The sequence below is a fragment of the Miniopterus natalensis genome, chromosome 12 (genome assembly GCF_054644295.1).
Source record: "Miniopterus natalensis isolate mMinNat1 chromosome 12, mMinNat1.hap1, whole genome shotgun sequence".
Taxonomy (NCBI): Eukaryota; Metazoa; Chordata; class Mammalia; order Chiroptera; family Miniopteridae; genus Miniopterus; species Miniopterus natalensis.
The window spans coordinates 68,431,188-68,453,320 of NC_142092.1; the positions used below are offsets into that span (position 1 = coordinate 68,431,188).

General features: G+C 44.1%; 1 protein-coding gene across 2 annotated transcripts in view; it reads left to right on the forward strand.

Annotated features, from left to right (window-relative positions):
- The window catches only part of RALGPS1 (Ral GEF with PH domain and SH3 binding motif 1), a 193,442-nt gene that overhangs the window by 53,123 nt on the left and 118,186 nt on the right, over positions 1-22,133 (forward strand). For both annotated transcript variants that reach the window (XM_016210986.2, XM_016210985.2), the window contains exons 5-6: positions 7,720-7,809; positions 10,605-10,697. In XM_016210986.2, coding sequence (XP_016066472.1) covers positions 7,720-7,809; positions 10,605-10,697 — 183 coding nt within the window. The remainder of the gene's footprint in view (positions 1-7,719; positions 7,810-10,604; positions 10,698-22,133) is intronic.

A 22,133-nucleotide genomic window follows, 5' to 3' on the forward strand; every position in this document is an offset into this window, starting at 1 on the left:
GAAAGACTCTTGGGCAGAGACGATGGCCCAGAGGAAACAGAGATTGTGCCTTTCAAAGTGCCCAGTGCAGAGGGTAGTTGGTTCCTGTAGCGCACTTTGCAGTAGGGACACAGGAGGGCAAATACTTGGATGCATCCACAGGTGGGGGTTAGCAAAGCAGGTGTTTTGGAAGGAGCAAGGGGCAAAGGAACTTAAAGTACTGACTGAGAAAGGGCTGCAGTGACAGATGACAGGGGATCAGTCTGTCGGGGGAAGGGCTGCCAGGGACTCCAGGTATGGTGAGAAGGAAGGACAGGCATGGTGGGGGCTCAAGGAGAAGGTAAGGACTAGAAGGTTGAAAGGCTGTGGCCCATGACTGGAATTTAAAGTTTCTGGCCCAGAGCTGTTCTGGATAATTATGGGGAGGAGATGACTGAAGTGGTAGGTGGGTAACAGCTGCTAAAGTGGTCAAGGGACCTTGAAGCCATGGTCATGCACAGTGATGTTGAAGTTGCCCAAGGAAGGAGGTGGGGTTTGGTATGGAGAGGAAGATAGTGATCCAGATCCAGATCTGTTTATATTTCTATAGTTTTACTGTTTTCAGATGTCAAGGGGGCGTCATTTATAAAGAGCCTTTTCAGAATGGCTCTTTCACTTAGCAATTTGCATTTAAGACGCATCCATGTGTTTATGTGGCTTGATGCCTTCCTGTTTTTATGAGTACTGTTCCATTGTATGGATATACCAGTGTGTCCATTCACCTATTGAAGGTATCATACCTACTTCCAGTTTTTGATGATTATGAATAAAACTGCTATAAACTAGTGTGTGTATGTGTGTGTGTGTGTGTTCACAAGATTTCAAATAAGCTGGGGAAATACTTAGCAGTACAATTACTGGATTGTGTCTGTACCATTTTGCATTCCCACCAGCAATGAATGAAAGTTTGTGTTGCTTCAGATCCTTGCCAGCAATTAGTATTGTCAGGGTTTTAAAATTTTGTTTATTTATTTTAGCCATTCTAATGGTGTGTGGTAATCTCACTTTCCTTTTCTTTATCCAGCCACTCCTGGGGCCTCACATGAAGTGCAGGGGGACTATCACACAGGAATGGCATGTCAATATCGCAGTGGCCAGAAAGGATCAGGTGAAGGATCTAGGATTGAGAAGACTCAGGGAGGAGATAATTAAGGTGTTTTCAAGTAATTTAGGGGTTCTTATCGAGAAGCTGATTAGGCATAATCTATGGGGCCAGGGGATAGGAGTGGGGAGGCAGCGCTTTATCCTAATACAAGGTAGTTCCCTACCCATGAAAGCTCAGGCAGAGACCAGACAGGGCTTTATCACAGTGACTGTAGAACATCATGTGGGGGTTGAGGGAAGGGTGGGGCCTTTAAGTCCCCTCTAACTCTAGGTTTCTAAGAAAACTGTGAATGGGCTTATGAGAAATTTATGGCAAAGTAGATTTTCCATAAGAAAAGACAGTATTCTTAAAACTGAATTTTTCTTTGCTTTATGCTTTGGTTGTTTTCTTTGTGGTTGATTAAATAAAGTTCTTCGTGTTCATAACTATTCTGCTTTATTCATGTGTAATACTGTTGTGAAATTTCCCAGGGGATATCGTAGTCTTCAGTGGCTAAAGTCTAGTGCTAATTATACCACTGGAACAATAATAGTGATAACAATAGTTTATGTGTTTCAAAAGCTTATTAACACCATGACCAAGTGGCATTTATTCCAGGTATGCATGACTGATTCAGCAGTTGAAAATTAATGTAATCCAGTGTATTTATAAGCTAAAGAAGAAAAATCATATTATACCAGTTTATTCAAAAAAGCATTTGATGCCCTGGCCTGTTTGCTCAGGTTAGAGCGTCGGCCTGCGGACTAAAGGGTCCCAGGTTCGATTCCGCCTAAGGGCACTTACCTGGGTTGCAGGCTCGATCCTAGCCCTGGTCAGGGTGAGTGTGGGGACAACCAATTGATGTGTCTGTCTCACATGGATGTTTCTTTCTCTTTCTCTCTCTCACTTCTACTCTCTCTCAAAAGCAATGGAAAAAATATCCTTGAGTAAGGATTAAAAAAAAAGCATTTGAGAAAATTCAACACCCATTAGGAATAGAGGGGAGCTTTTTCAATTTGGTAAAGGACATCTACAACAGTCCTGCAGCCAACATCATACTGAATGGTGAGACACTAGGTGCTCTCCTCTCAAGATGGGGAACAAGGCAAGGATGTGCTCTCTTACCACTTCCATTTAGCATCATACTGGAAGTCCTGACTAGTGCAATAAGACAAGAAAAAAAAGAGAGAGATGTACAGATTGAAAAGGAAGAAATAAAACTGTCTTTATTCACAGATGACATGATTATGTATGTAGAAAATCTCAAATCTATTAAAAAAAACCTCCTGGAACGAAGAAGTGAGCATTAACAAGGTTTCAGTTTACAAGATCAACATGCAACCTGGCCGGATGTGGCTCAGTGGTTGAGAGTCAACCTAGGATCCAGGTGATCAGGGTTCTATTCCCGGTGAGGGCACATGCCCAGGTTGAAGGCTTGATCTCCAATGACTCTCTCATCATTGATGTTTCTATCTCTCTCTCTCCCTCTCCTTTCCTCTCTCTGAAATCATTAAAGATATATTTAAAAAAAATAAAAAGATCAACATACAAAAGTTTTCCTATATCAGCAATGAAGAATTGGAATTTGAAATTTAAAAGAAAATTTGCAATAGCATACGCACACGAAGAAATACTTAGGTATAAAACTAACAAGTATGTATAGGTTCTGTGTGCAGAAAACTATAAAACACTAATGCAAAAAATCAATGTAGATTGCAATAAATAGAGAAATATTCTATCTTCATGGATTAGAAGATTCATCATTAAGATGTCAGTTCTTCCTAACTTGATGTATAAATTCAGTTCATTCTTGATCAAAGTCTCAGCAAGCTGTTTTACAGATGTCAATAAACTGATTCTGAAATTTATATGGAAAGGCCAAAGACACAGAATAACCAATACTGAAAAAGAACGAAGTTGACGGACTCACTCTACCTGATTTCAAGACTGACAGTAAAGCTACAGTAATCAAGGCAGCATGGTATTGACTAATGCCTAGACATCTAGGACAATGGAACAGAATAGAGAGCCCAGAAATAGGCCCTCACAAACAAGTCAATGGGTCTTTGACAAATGTGTGAGGACATTCAATGGAGAAAGGGTAATTTCTTCAACAAATGATGTGGGAATAATTTGAATTCTTTTTTTACATATGTAAAAAAATGAACCTAGACACAGAGTTTAGACCTTTGATAAAAATTAACTCAAAATGGATTATAGACCTAAATGTAAAAGTCGAAACTATGAAACTTTTAGGAAAAAAACATAGAAGAAAATCTGCATGACATTTGGTGATGAGTTATTAGATATGACACCAAAAGTACAATCCACGAGAGAAAAACTTGAAAATTGGACTTGATTAAAATTAAAACTTTCCACTCTGCAATGCAGACACTGCTAAGAGAATTAAAAAACACACAACACAGACTGGGAAAAATATTTGCAAAACACATATCTGATAAAAGACTTGTATCCAAAATATACTCTGAAAATTCAACAATAAGAAAACAACCCAATTAAAAAATGGGCAAAAGATCTGAGCAGACAGCTCACCCAAAAAGACATGCAGATGGCAAATAAACATGAATAGATGCTCAACATCATTTGTCATTGGGAAAATGCAAAACACTACATACCTATTAAAGTGGCTTTCAAAAACCTGACAAACACCAATTGCTAACAAATGCTTGGAGCAACACAAACTCTCATTCATCGCTGGGGGGAATGCAAAATAGTACAGACACAATCCAGTAATGTACTGCCTGGTATTTGGTTTCTAATACCATTTCCTACTAAAAGGAACCCAGGCTCTTTGGAGAAGTGGCTGGTTTAGGACTGGGGCGAGAAATGTACAAGATGAGCCTGTAGTACTTTATAGTGTCTGAAAATAAGGAAATGCTCAAACAAGCCAACAAACCAAAACAATGGTGGGGTATGTCAAATGGAAAGGGCACAGGAACCAACTGAAAGAGGTCTCAGTGGCCAAAGCTGGAACAATCTGAGCAAAACAAAATAACACAGTATTGGGTTATAACCCAAAGTATAAAATAAGTATATGTGAGTTCATTCTGATATAAATGATTGAATAAATAAATAGAGGAGACAAGACAAACTTCCTATGCAGAAGAATTCCAAATAATTAATGTAGATCTTTTGCCCTGAAGAAGGTGAAGCATGGCTGCCCACTTCCTTCTATAGGAACTTCCTTGGAGAGTTTGAGGTGAAAGTATTATTTATGTAACCAGTTCCCTGTTGATGGGCATTTTGTTTTGTTTTCTATTCTGTTGTTTTATAAACACTGCTTCAGTGAACCTTTGAACATGTGTCCTTCTAAATTTCTACATTCATAAGGTAAACATTCTAGGGAGAATATAACTTTAACATCTTGAAAGATATATTCAAGTTGTTCTTCAGAATGGTCCTACCCCAAAACAGTGTAGAAGAGTACCAATTTCTCCACACTTTTGGTACAATGTATGACTCACAAAGGGTTAATGTATTTCCTTTAATATACAAAGGCCATTTACTAATCAATAGTAAGAGGAGAGATGTCCCCATAGAGAGATGGGTGAAGGACCTGAGTAGGTAACTCACAAGGCAAATAATACATGTGGCCTATAAATATTTGTAACAACAACAACAAAACACAAAAAAAGTGCAAAAAAATGTTTACTGAGTAGTCATGAAAGAAATGCAACATAAAAACAGTGAGACATTATTTTGTCCATTAGTTTAGTAAAGAAATAAGGGTCGTAACAACTGATACATTTGCCTATGTGTGGGAACACGGATCTGCTCAGACTTGTTGACAGATAAACAAACAAACCTTTTAGAGGCCAAGTTTTTTTATATATACTTTTGGAAAAAAGGTACACATACTTTTATTCATTCCACCTTACAGGAATTTATCTGAAGACCTTAATTAAAAATATATAAAGATAGGTGTATAAATATGCTCACCATAGCAATGTTTTTGTGTGTGTTAATCCTCACCGGAGGATATTTTTTCCATTGATTTTTTTTTTAGAGAAAGTGGAGTGGGGAGAGAGAGAGAAACATCTATGTGAGAGAGATACATTGATCGGCTGCCTCCCGCACGCACCCTGACCGGGGCCAGGGATCGAACCTACAACCCAGGTACATGCCCTTGACCGGGAATCGAGCCCGGGACCCTTTGGAGCTTGGGCTGACGCTCTAACCACTGAGCCACACCAGCCAGGGCACCACAGCATTCTTCATTACAACAAAATAATTAGAAATAACCCACTGGACAATAGGGGGTCACTTAATGATGCTACATCCCTAAGATGAAATACTTAGCAGATGCTAAAAATTATCTTGTAGAAGAATATTAATTCACTTATAAAAATTCTTGTGATAATATGAGTAATATATACCAATTTAATTGAAAAACAAACATGTTCTTTGTATGGAAAAAAGACTAGAAAGACACACACCATGGTGTTTATCATGGTGGTCTGTGTGTGAGAATGAGGTTGCAAGGTGGTCTGTGTGTGAGAATGAGGTTGAATGATTTGTGTTTATCTCTGCTTCCCTTGTTTTCTGTATTAAGCTTCTCTTAATTTTTATAGTTAGAAAAGAGAATTTAAAATGTTTAAAATTGCTGATCCTGCCTTTGTTGTATCTCTCTTATCTGACCCTTCTCTCCGTCTGCTTCAGCATGGCCCTAGCTCAGGCCTCTCATCTCTCATTGCACCAGCTTCCTCTTGGGTGTCCCTGCAATGGGATCTAGCCTGTCACTCTTCTGCTCAGAAGCCTCGGGGACTCTCCTATGTATAATTAATTGTCCTAGGTCCTTCTTATCACTTTGTTTCTCCAGACCCCCACAGTGTGGCATTCACTTTCCTTGTTAGTGCCAATCGCCCTCATTATTCCCACCTGCCACTGCAGTCCTGTCAGCCTACTCAGTTCTCCCTGGTCCTGGAGTATATACCACACCTTAGTCCTATCTTTACCTGTTTAAAGTCTGCCCATCTTTCAAGGCTGCCTCTTCCAAGAAGCCTTCCTCAGTCATCACCTCCCTCATATTCCAGTTCAGGCCACGATCACCAGCTGCCTTTTAATACTATGATTTCTGGAAGATCCTGCCTCCTCCTTTGGTCAGGCAAGCACTGATAGGTCTGGACTGGCAATGCCTGGAGCCTGCACACAGCAAGGGCTTCATGAAAGCCTGTTGGATTGAATTGACCCAGAGTCTCCTTCACATACCATGTGTTGCAAATCAGAGTCAACTCTGCCATGTTCCATAATTATGCCTTAAATATGTGTGCTTTTTTCGCATGCAGGAATCTATTAAATTATTCAGTATACATAAACAATCACACTTGAGATTATGTGGCATAAAAATGTGCATTTATTAAAATATAAGATTTATGGGCATATCATTTGGTATCCAGAATATCTTTCTTCTATAACTGGCTAGTAAACATTTGAGTCTGAACTTAATTTCAGGCAATTCCTTGGAAAAAAATGATTCTGTGGAAACTGGGGCATGTCCTGGCAGCAACCACAGATAATTATGCAGAGAAAACTTTTCTGTAATATTCCTGCTTAATGTGAAAAGCAAAGCTTTGATTCTTGGTTACTCTTTTCTTGTTTTCTCATTGAAAAGTGACAGTACTTCAGTAAAGAGAATACATTTGGTTGCAGCAGTAAAAGTGCTCTGTTAATTCTAGAATACCCTTGACTATTTTTTTCTTTGTAGAATTTAGAGGTTTTCTATGCCTCACCTTCCTTTTAACCTCACACCGTCCCTACTGTGCCCAGCTCTCCACCTTTCTCTGCAGACCTGTCATTGAACTCTTGACATCTGTGCTCCACACAGAACTATGGTTGTAGCAGTGACACATAAGCAAGAAAGCTGACCACTCCCCAGCACTTCTTGGCATGAAGCCCCTTCTGTGTCCATGGAGGTGTCATGCGAGTCACTGCACTTGGGTATATTACTTTCTTGGTCCCACCAAGGGACTCAGGCGCTTGAGGATGTTGACTTATGTGAGAGGTGAAGCATGAGTGATGTTCTAAACCAGAAGTACCAGGATGTTCTTTTGGTATCTGCTGTCTCCACAAAAACATGCCCTTAACCTGCATTGCTTATGGAACTTTGAAAGACACTTCTGTATTATTTACATTAGTATTTGAGTGATCCTACCCTGAAAAACTAAACTTGTCACATTGTGCGAATATTGGTAAATTTCTTCTTGTCTTGGGTCTGTCTGGGGATATGGATCTCATGGGTGGTACTGACGGTATGCATATCCCCCTGGCCACTTGTCCATCCATCCACCCATGGTCTCCCCATACTGGGATCCTTTCATCTCAAAATTCCCTGCAGCACTTGTAGAGACACTCATGTTGCGGAGGCACAGTAACCCCCGGAGGAGGAGCAGCCTACGCACTTCTTGCAGCACCGCTGTGTGTTGGAGAATATGGGACCCATTCGCCAGGTTGGGTGCCTCACACAACCCTAGGCTGTGCTCTCCCAGTTTCCCAACCTCTTGGAAATCCCATTAACAGTGGGGGGCAGGGGTAACATGGGTGGCCCAGCATTTAATAACTTCTGGTGAGTGTCTGTGTCTGTGTATTTGACTCTACAGGTCAGCTTTTGGGTTGTACGAGAAATTCTAACGGCCCAGACTTTAAAAATAAGGGCAGAAATCCTGAGCCATTTTGTGAAAATAGCCAAGGTAAGCTGGTTTGTCGTTTTTTGTTTTTTTTTTAATCTCCCCTCCCCTCCCCTCCCCTCCCCTCCCCTCCCCTCCCCTCCCCTCCCCTCCCCTCCCCTCCCCTCCCCTCCCCTCCCCTCCCCTCCCCTCCCCTCCCCTTTCCTCGTCTTTATCTCAAAAATGTGTTTCCTCAGTAATTTGGGAGCAGCTTTGCTTTGGGCCTGCTGGGCAGGGTTCAAACAGGGAGCTGTGACCTGACTTCCCTAGACAGAGGCAGCTGTGAGGCCAGCCTGGATGGCCATGTGGGCTCCCTGCGCCCACCACACACTGGCAGCGTGCCCCTCCATGATTCTGGCAGCCAGTATTCCCTTTGGCCTTTCACACTCTCCATGAGGCCCCAGGCGCTACCCTTGGGATCCATTCATCCTCTTCAGATTTAGCCAGCGCTGGGTGTTGGTGGGTTTCGGTTAGCATCGACGTTTGTGATACCATCACATCCTGCACAGTTTTGTCCCCAGTCAGCAAAGCTCACCCCACCCATCCTGAGCTTAGGGCCTGAGCTGGATGACCCTGTTGCTCCTACTCCTAGCTCCTGCCTCCTGGCCTGATAGGTTCTGTCCTTGTCAGTTGCTGGGTACCAGGCTCCCGTCTGCATCCCACCTTTCCCCTCCTCTTCCCTTATCTCTGCCAGCCCAGGCTGTGGTCCCAGGGGCCTTTTTGGACCACTCTCATCACTTACACAGACCTGCCAACTCCTCCCAGCTTCCAAGCTTGCCCGACTCTCAGCAGAGCACTGTTCTGTCGGGTTCATTCCTTGCTTCGTGTGCGTGTGTTGTCTTCCGGCCCACATTCTAGGCCAGCTAACCTTTACTGCCCCACATGAGCCAGGCACCATAACTGGCGCTTTACTGAAATGATCGTCACCAATACTTACATGATTTTTATCCCATTTCCAGAGGATGAAGGGGAGACTTAGCAAGATGACGATCTGTGCCCAGGGCTCCAGAGAGTCAGTTGGAGCACCCCTCTGCCTTCAGGGGAGCTGCTCTTCTGCCCCTCCCTCCCAGGAAGGTTAAGTGCATCCATCTATAAAGTATGTGTGGTAGGGGCAACAGATACTTTTATGTCCTGCACATCTGAAGTACTTGGGCCAGGCTGGGCTTCATGATACTATTGCTGTTAGTGAGTTCATGCTGGGCCACGTGAGAAAGTGGGACTAAGTTCCAGCCCACCTGGTGCTTTCAGTTTGTAAATGAGTTTATGGTCCCCACCCAAGGGATCTAAAATGACCCCTTTTTAGCCTCTGCTGTCTTCCAATGTTGGGTCACCACACTGCACTGTGCCCTGGGAGTGTGCTTGTTCAGGCCCCTCCTTCTCTGGGCCTTGGTTTCCTGTCTACACAATGAAAGGGGTGGATTAAATCACTTCCCAGAGGACGTTCAGCTCTAAGGAAAGTCTGTGACAGGTATAGTAATTCAGTTATGTAAGACGAAATTCAATTCACACAGAGAATCTATTACTACATGACAGGAAACAATTAGAAAATGTTACAAGATGTGTGAAATGAAGTATGAACTGCGTGGTAAGGGAGACATCTATGAGTAGGAACAGAGCCATGAAGACTAGGCAAAAGGGCTTTCCATTTATTCATTTCACTGGGCCCTACTGTGTGCTGTGCTAGGTACTGGGGACATGATGGCAGACACAACTTTGTCCCGACTTTCAGGTAACACACAGTCTCTTGTGCTAAGTAGATGCACAGACTGTTGTGGGATCAGACGGATGGGTTCCCCAGACTTGGGAACATGGTCAGGAAAGACATAGTAGAGGAAGTAGCATCTGAGCTTGGAATCACCCAAGGTGAGTGACGGGGACATGGGGGACGTCTTCCTGACTAAGAATGAGCAACCCACATCTCCCTGAGTGCTCACCCTGGTGTCAGTCACTGCTCTAGGCAGTTTGCGTGAGCTGCCCTAGGCAGCAGCGGGGCCCTGATTACCTTCCTCGTTTTAAATATGAGGGTGCCAAGGCTCAGAAATAGTGCTCAGAAGCAGTGACCTATGCTGAAGGACACAGTAGTGGGAGCCAGGATTGGCTCCATAGGGCCTGCTTGCTAACGCAAACTTCACAGACTCCCAAGAATGAAAATGGACCCCCAGTCCTGTTAGCAGGCTTCCCTCGGCATAGAACCAAGAGCAGAGCAATTACATTTTTCTGCACTTACTCTCAACTGTGTCTCCTTCTGTTGCCCTCCATGGCAAGGAGCTTGTCTGAGACTGAATTGAATCCAAATGTTCTTACTAATTCAGGGTCTGGTTCAGAGGAGCATGGTCAAGTGGTTGGAAAGTCAGAGCTCTGTCCAGCCAGCTGAGGGGGATTATGTGGATGGATAACGTCTTTCCTTAGCCCCTCTCATTCCTGTGTCAAGGTGATCACAGAAGACCCAGGTCAATACTGTTGGCACAGCTGGGGTTTCAGTTTACAAAAGCCTGCAGGGACTGTTCACATTTGTCTAAAAAAAGAACATAAAGACATTATCAAACCTCCTCCTGAGCCACATGTTTCTGTCCAACAGCCAGACTGGTCAGCTCATGAAATGTTACAAATGTTGAAGATGCAAACTCACCTTGTGACAATTTGAAAGAAAAGGAGCATATGGTTTCTATGAACGTCCCTAGAACTATATTTTCTACAGGAGATATTTTTAAGTGCAATTGAATTTCATAAATATCACAACATTTGGTAACACTTGAGTGTGTGTGTTTTTGTTCTGTTGTTTGTAGCAGCAAAATAATCTATTCCATATCTTTTTTCAGAAACTTCTAGAACTCAACAACCTTCATTCTCTCATGTCGGTGGTGTCTGCGTTACAAAGCGCACCCATCTTCAGGCTGACGAAGACCTGGGCTGTAAGTTCATCTTCCCAAGTCCGTCCCTCTGATTCTGACTGTCATTTCTCTGGTGAAGCTCTTCACTCCTTCAGCCCCAGAAGGCTTTCTCAGACTGTCTGCCTATCGCCACCAACAGAGGATGACTGTGGGCTAATGCACTGTTCCCTGGGCATCCGCTTTCCTCCAGTGACCTCAGCCCCATTTGGGGTCAGGAAATTGTGAGGACACTGGCGTGGATGGGCTTGGAAGCCCCCTAGCATGGACCTTCCTCTGCCCTACCACGTCCTGTGTGATGGCCGGGTCAGCAGCATGACTTCTGCCCTCTGCTTGGCTGGCATTCTTCTTGGCAGGCGCCAGACTCTGCTTGGGAAGGCCTCTGGGCTGATGGTTTGCAGCTGCCGTGGGTTGCTGGCCATATAGTGAGTAGTTTCTCCGGAGAAACCTGTGACCCTCATGTAGGAAAAGTGATTTTTTTTTCTGAAGGCCATGGATAATTTCAGCGCAAAGGTGGAGTCTGATTGTTATATAATTGAGTCTGTAGGAAAGTTTTTCTGCTGTAAAAATACTTTAAAAATATCTCAGACCTCTTTATCCTCAGCTTGGCACGGTGCCTGGCATGGGGAAAGTACTTGCTATTTCCATAGCTCGTTAGCATTCACCTCCTGGCTGCTGGTCCAGGGTCTCACAGCCACGCAGCCCAGGCATTTCAAGACCTGTTTATGTCCCGCGGAACTGAAGGAAACTGTGGAATTGTCAGCTGTGCTTCTGCAACTCATTTCCCAACTTCTTTCTGCCAGTCGGCGGGGCTCAGCTCCATGTCATGCTTGGCTAGTTCTCAGGCTTTTAAACTGCTTAGGGATTATGCTGTAGGTGATCAGATTTGAGCCTTGTTTCTTTAAAGTGCAGTTTTCCATAGATCTAGTTCTAACAAAGCCGGGTGAGAAACATCAGCTCGGATTCCGAAAACTGGGTCTGTGTTCAGGCATAGTTAAGAGTGTGACTTCTGTGGGACTTGTTTCCCATATCTACTCACAGAGGTTGGCCTAGCGGGTTCCATCAATACTTTTGGAGCCCCAGGGGTTCCTGGGAGCTGCCGTGGGGGCTACCAGGGACTGGACGAAAAGAGGGAGGGTACCAAGCAGACAGTCGGACACTATTTCCACCAGAGCAGTTCTGTATCAGTCATGTGTACTGGGCTTCTGGGTGAGTTTCAGTTGAGCAATGGCTTTGGAAGTAAAGCAAGTTTGGAAGCCACTGGTCTTGCAGTTGCTGCCAGCCCTGTGATTCCCCGACTCCATCTGAGCTATGAGGCTTTTTTCAAAAGTTGCTTGGAGATTCTTTTTTCAAATGAATTTTCCATCATTTAGATGCTGTTATTGTTTCTTGAACTGCTGGGAGCTGTATGTGGACCCAGAGGAATGAATTATGAATCTCATGGTGCATAAGCCTTACTGTCAGTGATATTGTGACTCTCAGTGACTCCTCTGAGTTTATAGCTGGTGAGGGCCTTAGGGAGTCTCACAAGCCACCTCTCACCCACCTGTCCTTCTAATCCAAGGACATTGGCTTGCACAAAGCATTTGGGAAATGGAGGGGCCAAACACATCATCTTTTCCCTTCATCCTGCCCACCCCAGGCCAGTGGAATCGACGACTGCATTGTATCCCTGACACTCTCTCCTCACCTGTTTTTACACAGCACGTGGCACATCTGCTCTGTAGTTTTGTTTACAGGTCTGCCTCCCCCTTCTGACTGCTTTACTTCATGATGAAGTCTGATTTTTCCTTGTATCCCTGATGCCCAGCTCAGTATACACTTATTGTTTGAATTGTATATTTATTGTGCTAATTGAATCCTTCTCTTGCTTTTAATTTCTGGTAATAAGATTAGCCGTATAAATGTTGCCAGTAAAAGAGCTCTTTCCCCTCTGCCACATGTCTTTTGATCTGGGACTGGTGAGACCTCATGGCCCACAGAATAGGGAGGAGCAGGAACACTGGGGGCACTGCTGTAGTTTTTATAGTCTTCGTTTAGCAGAAAAGGAAACTGAGGTTCCAAGAGGTACAGTGACCTGTCCATGATCACAGAGTTAGTGGGTGCCAGAGCCGATGTGAGGCAGCCTTGCCTTGCTGGACCCCATAGTCCATGTTCTTGGCCAGCATGCCAGATGACATGGCAGTGACAGAACCTGGTATTGGAATCAGGCTGCGCATGGGGCATAAAGAAATGGACACACTGCTTGGGAAGTGGTTCTGGAGATGTGGGTCTGGTTCCCTGCCAGGGGACAGGGCAGTATTGGCTCCCTGGCATTGCATGGAAACCCTGGATACCTGGGAAACTTCTTGAACAGAAGTGAGTTACAGGTGTGCAAGGAGACCTGCCACTTGGTTGCACCATGGGTGACCTCCAGCAAGGGTCAGTTGGTCATTCACTGTAGAACAGGGCAGCCTGTTGTCTGGTCCCTGCTGGATGCTGAGTGCCAGCAGCTGAGTAAGCTGGGACAGGACGGAGACTGACACCAAGCACAGGCCTGCACATAGTAGGCCCTTAGTAAATGCTGTCTAGATGCACAAACAGGGAGAGGATCACCTGCTAGCCTGGAAAAATACAGACAGGGTCTGATTTATCCCAGCACTGGGGCCACTTTGGAATACTGGCTGCCTCAAAGCCATGGGACCTTAGAAGCTGTATCAGCCAATTCTGATTTCCTGAGTACACATTACCGTGTGTACTTATTCATTCTGCAAATCAAATATTTATTGAATGTCCCCTCCATGCCAGGCCCTAAGGCTATGCTCAAGGCCCCTGTCTTCATGAGCTTTTTTTTTTTTTTAAATGTTATTCAGAGGAGACAGACATGTTATTGAGGGATTATAAACATATGCCTAGTCTGCCTGGCACAAGAAGCGATCAGTGTTTGTTGAATGCATGAAGTAATGAACAAAGAACTGTCAGATGGGAACAGAATGGTCAGAAGCCTGAAACGGGAGGATGTGATAGAAATGACTGTGTGTTCAGGGAAGGCCTGTCTGACCCCCGAGTAACAAAGGGAGCCAGCTGTGCCAAGGTGAGGACTCTCGCATTCCAGAGGGAGGGCACAGCCAGTGCAAAGCCCGAGGCGGCAAGAAATGCAAAGGCCGCTGGGGCAGGAACACCGTGGGCCGGGGGCGTGATTGGTACAAGATGCCGTGGGTGGGAGGTGGGTCTGGTCATGAAGGGCTCAGGGCCAGGGAGGGGAGTTAGGTTGTATTCTTAGTGTAGGAAAGGGTTTTAAACAGGAGACTGACATGATCTGGCTTACAGTTGCTTTTGTTTTTTAATTATTATTGCTACTGTGTGGGAATCCAGTTAAGTAGGGGACTCTGGGAGGGGCCCACAGGGGAAATGGGGCCCAGTTAGGCGATTAGGCAGAATCTAGGAGAGCGGTGGTGGCGGCAGGGGTGGAGGCAGTGGCAGTGGACATGGAGAAAAGTAGACTGAGAGGGAAGGCATTCTCGAGAGACCTGGCAGCGTCTGTGGTGGATGGGATGCTGGAGGTGAGGAAAAGAAAGGAGTGAAGGATGATTCCTAGGTTTCGCACTTGAGCAACTGGGAAAATGGCGGAACTCAATCCCAAGAGGAAACTGACTTATTTATAAGTGACCTGGGGGTATGGGATTCGTGGAGAATGGGTGAGTCACCCATTATAGTAATTACAGTCACGTGCTCACATCACACCCATGCACATACCCACGCACACACGCACACGCACTCGCACACACACATGCATGCACACACACGCACACGCACGCACAGCTTGCTCTGTGTGTGTTCCTATTATGATTCACTCTTTCCTACTGAATTGATCCAGAGATTTTGACTCATCTGCAGCAGCAAAGTGAAAACTGAGGGTTTTGGCTGGGAGGACAGAAGACCTGATCTGCAGGGTGGTGACCTGGAAGGGGAACTTTCAGGATTAGGGCTCTCACTCCTAGACATCTGGGGGCGCAGAATTGAGCTGCAGTTCCGGGAATAGCTACTTTGCAAATATCCTACGAGGGCACATGTGTTCGTAGTTTGAATTTTAGAGTCTTTCATTCGGGAAGTGTCCCAGTAGCTCCCCTCTGATGCTGAGAGGGTGGTAACAGGCATGGGTTGCCTCTTTCAGGCTTTCCCTAGCCTTGGCTCAGGTAGGAGGCGAGATGGGTGAGGGGGTGAGAAGATGAAAGGCAGAGGAAACCAACATTTGCACCCTCCCATTACCCCTTCTCCAGACATTCCTCAGAGGCCCTGCCTGCTCTGCCTCTCAGGAGTCCCCAACCATGGACTCTGCTGACATCACCATCCTCATCTCCCTTGACATTGTTGCAACATTGGACAATGTTCATCACCCTCTTCTTGAAAAATCTCTTTGCTTGGCTTGGTTCCCGTCCTGCCTTTCTGGCAGCTGGCTCCGCCCTGACTACTTTTGTTCCTCCCATCCACTGGATGGAAGTGTTCTGGAGGCTCTGACTCCAGTTCCCACTCTCCCCAATCCGTCTCCCATCCCTTGGGGATGTCACTGGCTTGGAGAGCTTCAGCCATCACCTCTGTGCCCCAGTGGTGGCTGCTTCCTCACTCTCACCCCAGTCTTTCTCCAAGCCCTGGACCCAAGTTCCCAAGCTGGCCCCACAGAGCCCTCTGCTCACATATTCCTTTGACAGCTCACATCTTGGCATGTCTGAAATCCAACTTTTGTTTCCAGGAAGTGACAGTGAGTGCCAGAGCCTCTCTTAGCAGACTGTTTTGGACTTTGAGGCAATATGGCAGACTGAGCTGATGAGGAATAGGTCTCTCCTCCCAATTGCCTGCTCCAAACACACAAACACAAATAAACACTGGATAAAATACAACCAAATTAAAAACCAAGAAGCAGAGCTGTGCCAGAGCTAAGAAAGGGAAGTCACTATGCACTAGAAATAAAGAATGCTGTCAGAGTCAGCATGGTGAGCAGAGTTCAGTGAAACCGCCAAGGCCCTTGTAGCTGAGGGATCGGGTTCTAATGCCTCATGGGGAGGGGAGGCCAGGCTGATGCCTGCATGGGGAGGGGAGGCCAGGCTGCAGACTCCATGGAATTCAGCCACTCATAGAAATCAGAGAACCCCTCAGAAAATATCTGTTCATCTGGGAAGTCCCCAAGGAAACATGAATGAAAAAAGTCACCTTGTAGAAGCTGTCACCCTGGCCTGTATCTCAGGTGGCTGTGAAGTCTGAGTACCACATGACCTGAATTCCTGAACTGGTGTGGGGACCCCAGGCCAAGAAATGAGGGGCAATGCCCATGGAGATTAAGGGTGTGTGCTCTTGAAACATACATCTTGGCTCAGCCTTGGACCTGCCTCTTATGGTAAGGATTAAATGCGTAAATATATGGAAAAAATGCATACAACAAAAAACGTTTAGAATGATGCCTGGCACATAGTAATGGCCCTTGGCAAACTTCTATACAGGGGCCAGTCTCAACCTCCTGGCTCTACTCTTGGGGCTTTGTGGGAATGTCTCCTGGGGTTGCCATGAATGGAATTTAAAAAAAAAAAAAAGCAATTTTTATTGTAAACACCTGATATTTGTCGTGCAAGATTATACATTCTGTATGTATGTATGCACGTGAGTGTATGTATGTGTGTATATATGTGCTTGTGAACCGTGAAAGGATATTTTTTAAAAGATAAAATCAGGACTCATACAAATACAAAATGAATACATGTCGAAGATTTTATTTAACTCATTCACTAATGAGAGAACCAGTAAGATATTACTACTGTATCAAAGAGAACCCAGAGTACTTCTAGTCAGGTAAGGAATGTTGAAGTAATTTTTTAAATGGATACAAAATTTGTCAGTATTCCCAGGGGTATAATCAGGCATTCCATGTCACATAATTTGCCTCTCTCTGAACAGGAATTATTTGCATTATAATATTTTCTACAAGTTAACTTTTATCTGTACAAGAGTTTAAGATAGCCGTACTCAAAGACAAATAGACAGCTAGCCGGGACACTTAGTAAATTTCAAAGTTACAATTTTTCCTCATTTATGACACCCTCCATTGCATCTAATATTTCACAGTAGATATATGACTTTGTAGCTTATTTTTCAGAAACTGATAATTTGTATCTAAAGAGGTGAAAATTACTTTAAGTGCCCTAGTTTCATCCCACACTCATTCCACACTCAGCCTGTCGAATCCATTGGTCCATAGATTAGCCACAGCCCTAAAAATTCTTTCCATACCAACAATAGACGCTGGAATTAAAGTAGAATTTTGAGCCAGTTTTACATAGTTGGAGCAGCAGGCTCTTTGTTGAAACACATTTCCACGTATCAAGAAATGTTATTCTCTCAAGGCAATGGGACAAGATACCAAAGTCCTCATAAAGAGAATTTGGAGGGACTTTTATTTTTTCCTCCATGGAGACAGTTTCCAGACTTGAAATGTTTACCAGAAGAGGGTTTTTTTCATTATTAGTCAAATACAAATGCCACATATAGGCTCTAGGAGTATGGTAAAGGAAATTTCCCAAAGCAACACACTTCTTCAGGTATTTGACCAAGGTCTGTGGTCTTCCTGGCTTTTGACCCTGTGATTTATGACTCCCAGGTATCCCTTGCAGCTGACACTTGGCACCATGAAAATTATTTAAAATCAGTATGCAAGGGTTGATTTTTACCTTGTAATTTTAGTTCACTTGTGTGGTTATAACCTCTTTTTCAATTCTAATGTCTATTTTTGCTTTTGGCTTATTTGTAGAGGTTACCTGTTCTATTGATATTTTATATAAATTAGTTCTTGAGTTTAGTTATCATTTCTATAGGTTTGGTATTTAGTTTTTTGTTTTTTAACATATCAATTTCTGATTTTACCTATTAATTCCCCCTCCCCCCCATTTTACTGGCTTCTTGAATTGAATGTTTAATTGATTTGTATTCTTAGTTGTTTAATTATAAGAGAGTTTAAAACCATGTGTTTTCTTTCGGTACAGTTTTGGCCTCATCGCATAGTTTAACATATAGTGTTTTCATTATTTGTGGTTTGTAAATAGTCCATAATCTTGGCTTTTTCCTCTTTTCCCCAAGAATTATTGGATGCTTTCCAAGGAGTTGGATTTTTAAGTTATCATTGGTAGCTTTCTTGTTTCTCCTACTCAGCAAATGCCCAGGCAGTGTTTCTCGAGTCAGACGCCATGATAGACACAGGGACAGCAAAGAGTGAGTAGAGCCAGCACCGCCCCTGCCTCCATGGAGTGCATCGCCCGCTGAGTGAGACACAGGTGGCACTGCACAATCAGTCACAATAAATATGTAGAAGAACAGCTCAGGGTGCCCCAAGACTTCCGAATTGCCTGTTGTGTTTAGTGAACTTTCCCTCAAGCCTATTTCCTTACCTCTTTTCCTCAACCTGAATACCTTTACTATCAGTTTGACTCAGGTAGGCAAATAATTTATCCTCTCGTACATATATCTAATGGTTTCTTCCTGAAGCTTCCTGTAAACTCTGAATTCTAAAGGACCTTCAGTTCATATGAGGTTTTTAGTTTGTGGCTCTACCTGTAATAAAAGTTTAAAACATGTATAAGTAAATGCTGTTACTTTTTGAATGAACAAACTATATTTTTAAAAAATCTTAAAAGAATTTTTTTCAGCATAATACATGCACATTCATTTTAGAAATCACTAAGTACTGAAAGGTTTAGTGAAACAATGAACACTCATCTCTCTACACCCCATTCATTCCCCAGAGGCAGCCACCTAACAATTCATTAGCTGGTTCTGCGGTAGTTTCTGCCACATTCCCACCAGTTGTGCTTTTGCTAAAATTTCTTGATCCGTTTACTTTAGACACTATTGGGTGACTTCTTTGTATGATCGATGTTGGTTTAGCTTCCCTCATCTTCCCTCATTCTTCAAACACACTCATGCTACTATGGTTAAATCACTTGTTAAATGAGTATTTAGTGTTTTAATTATTAGGAATGTGTAAATATAGTTCTCTGTAGTCAAGTAGTAAACTATTAAGGACATGTCTTTTCTGGAATACATTTGTGTTTTCCTAGAATTAGAAAATTTCCTTTAAAAAAAATTCTTGCTCTAGCTACCTTTTATCTGCCAGGTATTACACACACACACACACACACACACACACACATGCAGAGCTGACTCTTGACAATGCAGGTTTGAATTGTGCAGGCCCACTTATACACAGGTTTTAAAAAATTGACTCACACAGTTCAATTGACCTGTGAAGTTCAATTGACCTGCGAAGTTCAAACCTACATTGTCCAAGGGTCAACTGTGTGTGTATGTATAACATTTCATATGTAATACATTATATTATGTTATTTTATATATTTTAATATTGTTTTAAATATATAATATTTTACTAGATTTTTATATAATATATAAGCTTTTAAAATTTTTTATTTATTTTTATTATATATAATAAGTATATCTTTTTCCAACAAATGCGTGTCCTATTAGGTTTCCTATGGCACCTTCTCTTTCTCTGGGATGTGGACAGTTCTTAAGGCCTACCTTTCATTTGTCACCCCGAAACTCCCTTTATCGCTCCTGAATTGGATTCACTGTGTCCTGTATCTCATATCATCCTGTATTTGGTTTATTTCCTTATTTTGCTAGAGGAAGTTCTTAAGTAGTTTTCAAATACATGATTGGGAAATAGATGCTCTGAGCTTTTTCATGTCTTCTGTCATCCTGTGCATTATGATTGAGAAATCTGATGCGACCCTGACTTTCATTTGTGGGCACAGAATGGAGCAGATGAGTGAAGTTAACCAGATCCAGCCCTTCTGGGGGGGTGTGAGTGTGTGTAGGGGTGGGGGAGTTGGCAAGGAGTATGTGAATAGAGGCAAGGTTCACAGAGGGAGGTGTGAGCTAGAGGAGCTTGGTTTTCAATTTAGGAAGCATGCAGATGTGACCGCCTTTGGTTGTCCTGCTCTGCCAGAGAACCCCAGCTATTGATTTGAGGTCAAATCTGCAGAGCGATTTTCAGGGACATCCGCCAAGGCTCTAAGCTCATATTGGTCTGGTCATATCCATGTCAGGACACAGATGGCACGCTGTTCACTCTGTGGTGCCATGCATAGGGGCACTCCACAGGCTAGGCAGGTAGGCTGAATGTGGAAGGGAACATGGAAAATTTCCCAGGGGGTCCATAGAGCCAGGGGTGTGAGCACTGGGCACCGGCATGGTCAGCTACAGTGAACATGAGGGTAACCCCGGGATTTGACTGCTGCATGAACATGGGTGATTGCCAGAGAATTCGGTGGGGTTCTAAGTTGCATTAATAAAGAGATGACCTCCAGTCAAAGGTATGAGGGGCCTACTCCATGGGGCAGTTCATAACTATAGTATCTCGTTCTGATCTGGGTATATATTGTTCATTTAGTGAATTTCTCATCAAATGTTCATTTCAAATGCCTCTCTCTCGCTAGCTTTCCTTGACACTTCCCTCACCCATAATTTACTTATTATTTGTCTGGATTCTTGGTCTCTATTTACTTACTATGTTGCTATAATGGAATTGAGTTCCCCAAGGATACTCAGACAGTGAGTATGAACCTGAAACAGAGGCAGTAGTCTTGGCCCCATCTTTGTCACTGGGCTTTGTAAAGACCAGATGAGTTGTATATTATGGAGTTTTACAAATAGCAAATGGGGGATGGTGTTATTTCCTGTCCATTTGTTAATGTGATGAATTACAGCCTCAAATTAGCAAGCCAGCTGAGCAGCCGTTGTCCTAGCATCTGTGTAGCATCCCCACCCTGACATGTCCTGAATTTCTCAATAGGAAAAAAACAACTTGATGTTTACTCTCTAACTTCAGCATTGAGACTTTCCTTTTAGCTTATTTTTTCCCCTTTCCTCCTCTTTTTTTTTTAAATCCTCACCCAAGGATATTTTTTTCCATTGCTTTTCAGAGAGCGTGGAAGGGGGAAAGAGAGAGAGAGAAACATCGATGTGAACCACCTCGATTGGTTGCCCCCTGCACACACCCGAACCGGGGGATATGCCCTTGGCCCGAATTGAACCCAGGACCCTTTAGTCCTCGGGCCGACGCTCTAACCACTGAGCAAACTGGCTAGGGCTCCCTCTGCTCCTTGAAGCCCTTAAGCTGTCATTGCTCAGCCAGATGTTGCCAGATGTCTCCTCTGTGGTTACAGAGGCTGAGGGTCAAGGAGCTGGGCAGGACCTGCCCGTGGCGACCCAGGCACCCTGATGCACAGACATGGCCTGATTCTGGGATTTGCAGACCCAGGTCTCGGGAACTGCCCTGCACTTGTACTAAAGTAACTTAAAGGGGTTACCTTGGTATGAAAGGCCTGATTCTCCTGGTGCTGGACTTCCCCTGGCCCTGTTCCTCTGCTCCTGCTGTTTGATGGGGCTTTTGAACACTGGCCCACCTCAGTCTGACTAATGTGGCAGGTCGGCTGGTCCAGATTCTTGTACAGACCATTGAGGTCTCAACACCAAACTTGACCAAGGATGCTTCAAAGTTCCCTCTCCATTTATAGTCCTGGACTCAGTCATTAACCTAAAATCCCAGAGGCACTGGGTCTTGGAAGCTAAACTTGGGGGAGCCATGTGCTGTGCCAAAGCCAGCCCTCCCTGAGTGACCCTCCCCCAGATCCTCTTATTAAGCCTGTTCTCCCAGCATAGGCTCCTCTCCTCAAAGCTATTTTATTCAGGGAGACGTACTGCCATTTCCTGGCATGGGGCCTTGACCTGGGACATGCAGGATGACCACAACATTCAGGTTTTTATGCCTTCTTTCCGAACAGCTTCCTTATGCACACTGGACCATCCTTCCCTGTTGACTGCTTTACATACCAGCGATCTCAGTCATAAAGATCTCGGTTCTCTAATCTCTGGGCCATGGATACCTGCTCCTCCTCTATTTTCTTAACTAAGTCATCACTTAGATGACTATATATGGATAAAAAGCCTGGCTTCTTTTGATTAAAATACCATAACTGGTGTAATTATGACACAGCCATAGACTAGAGGGAACCTGGGGAGGGTAGCCTAGACTGGAGAGACACCCTGGCTATGGCACAACACATGCAGGTGAAACGTGTGAAATTCCCCTGGGCCTTCGGCAGTGGCAGAGATGTTGAAGAGAGAGCAAGTAGCCGTGACCTCAGGTAAAGAGGCGGATGTGGCTGTGAATTACTCTGCGACATGGAACAGTTTGCTTTACTCTCTGAGCTCCTTGCTGTTCTAGGGTCTGTACATCACAGAGGCAAGTACTATGTGGGGAGTTCTGGCATCATTTAGAACAGTGGACCAGGTAGCTCCAGAGGCTGTCTTCCAAGCATGAGAGTCTATGAAAAATGATAAACTGAGGCCGTGAAACTTTCCATCTCTGCATGAAGCTGCCTCTTAGACGCTTTAGTTGTGCTCAGGATTTGTTACAGC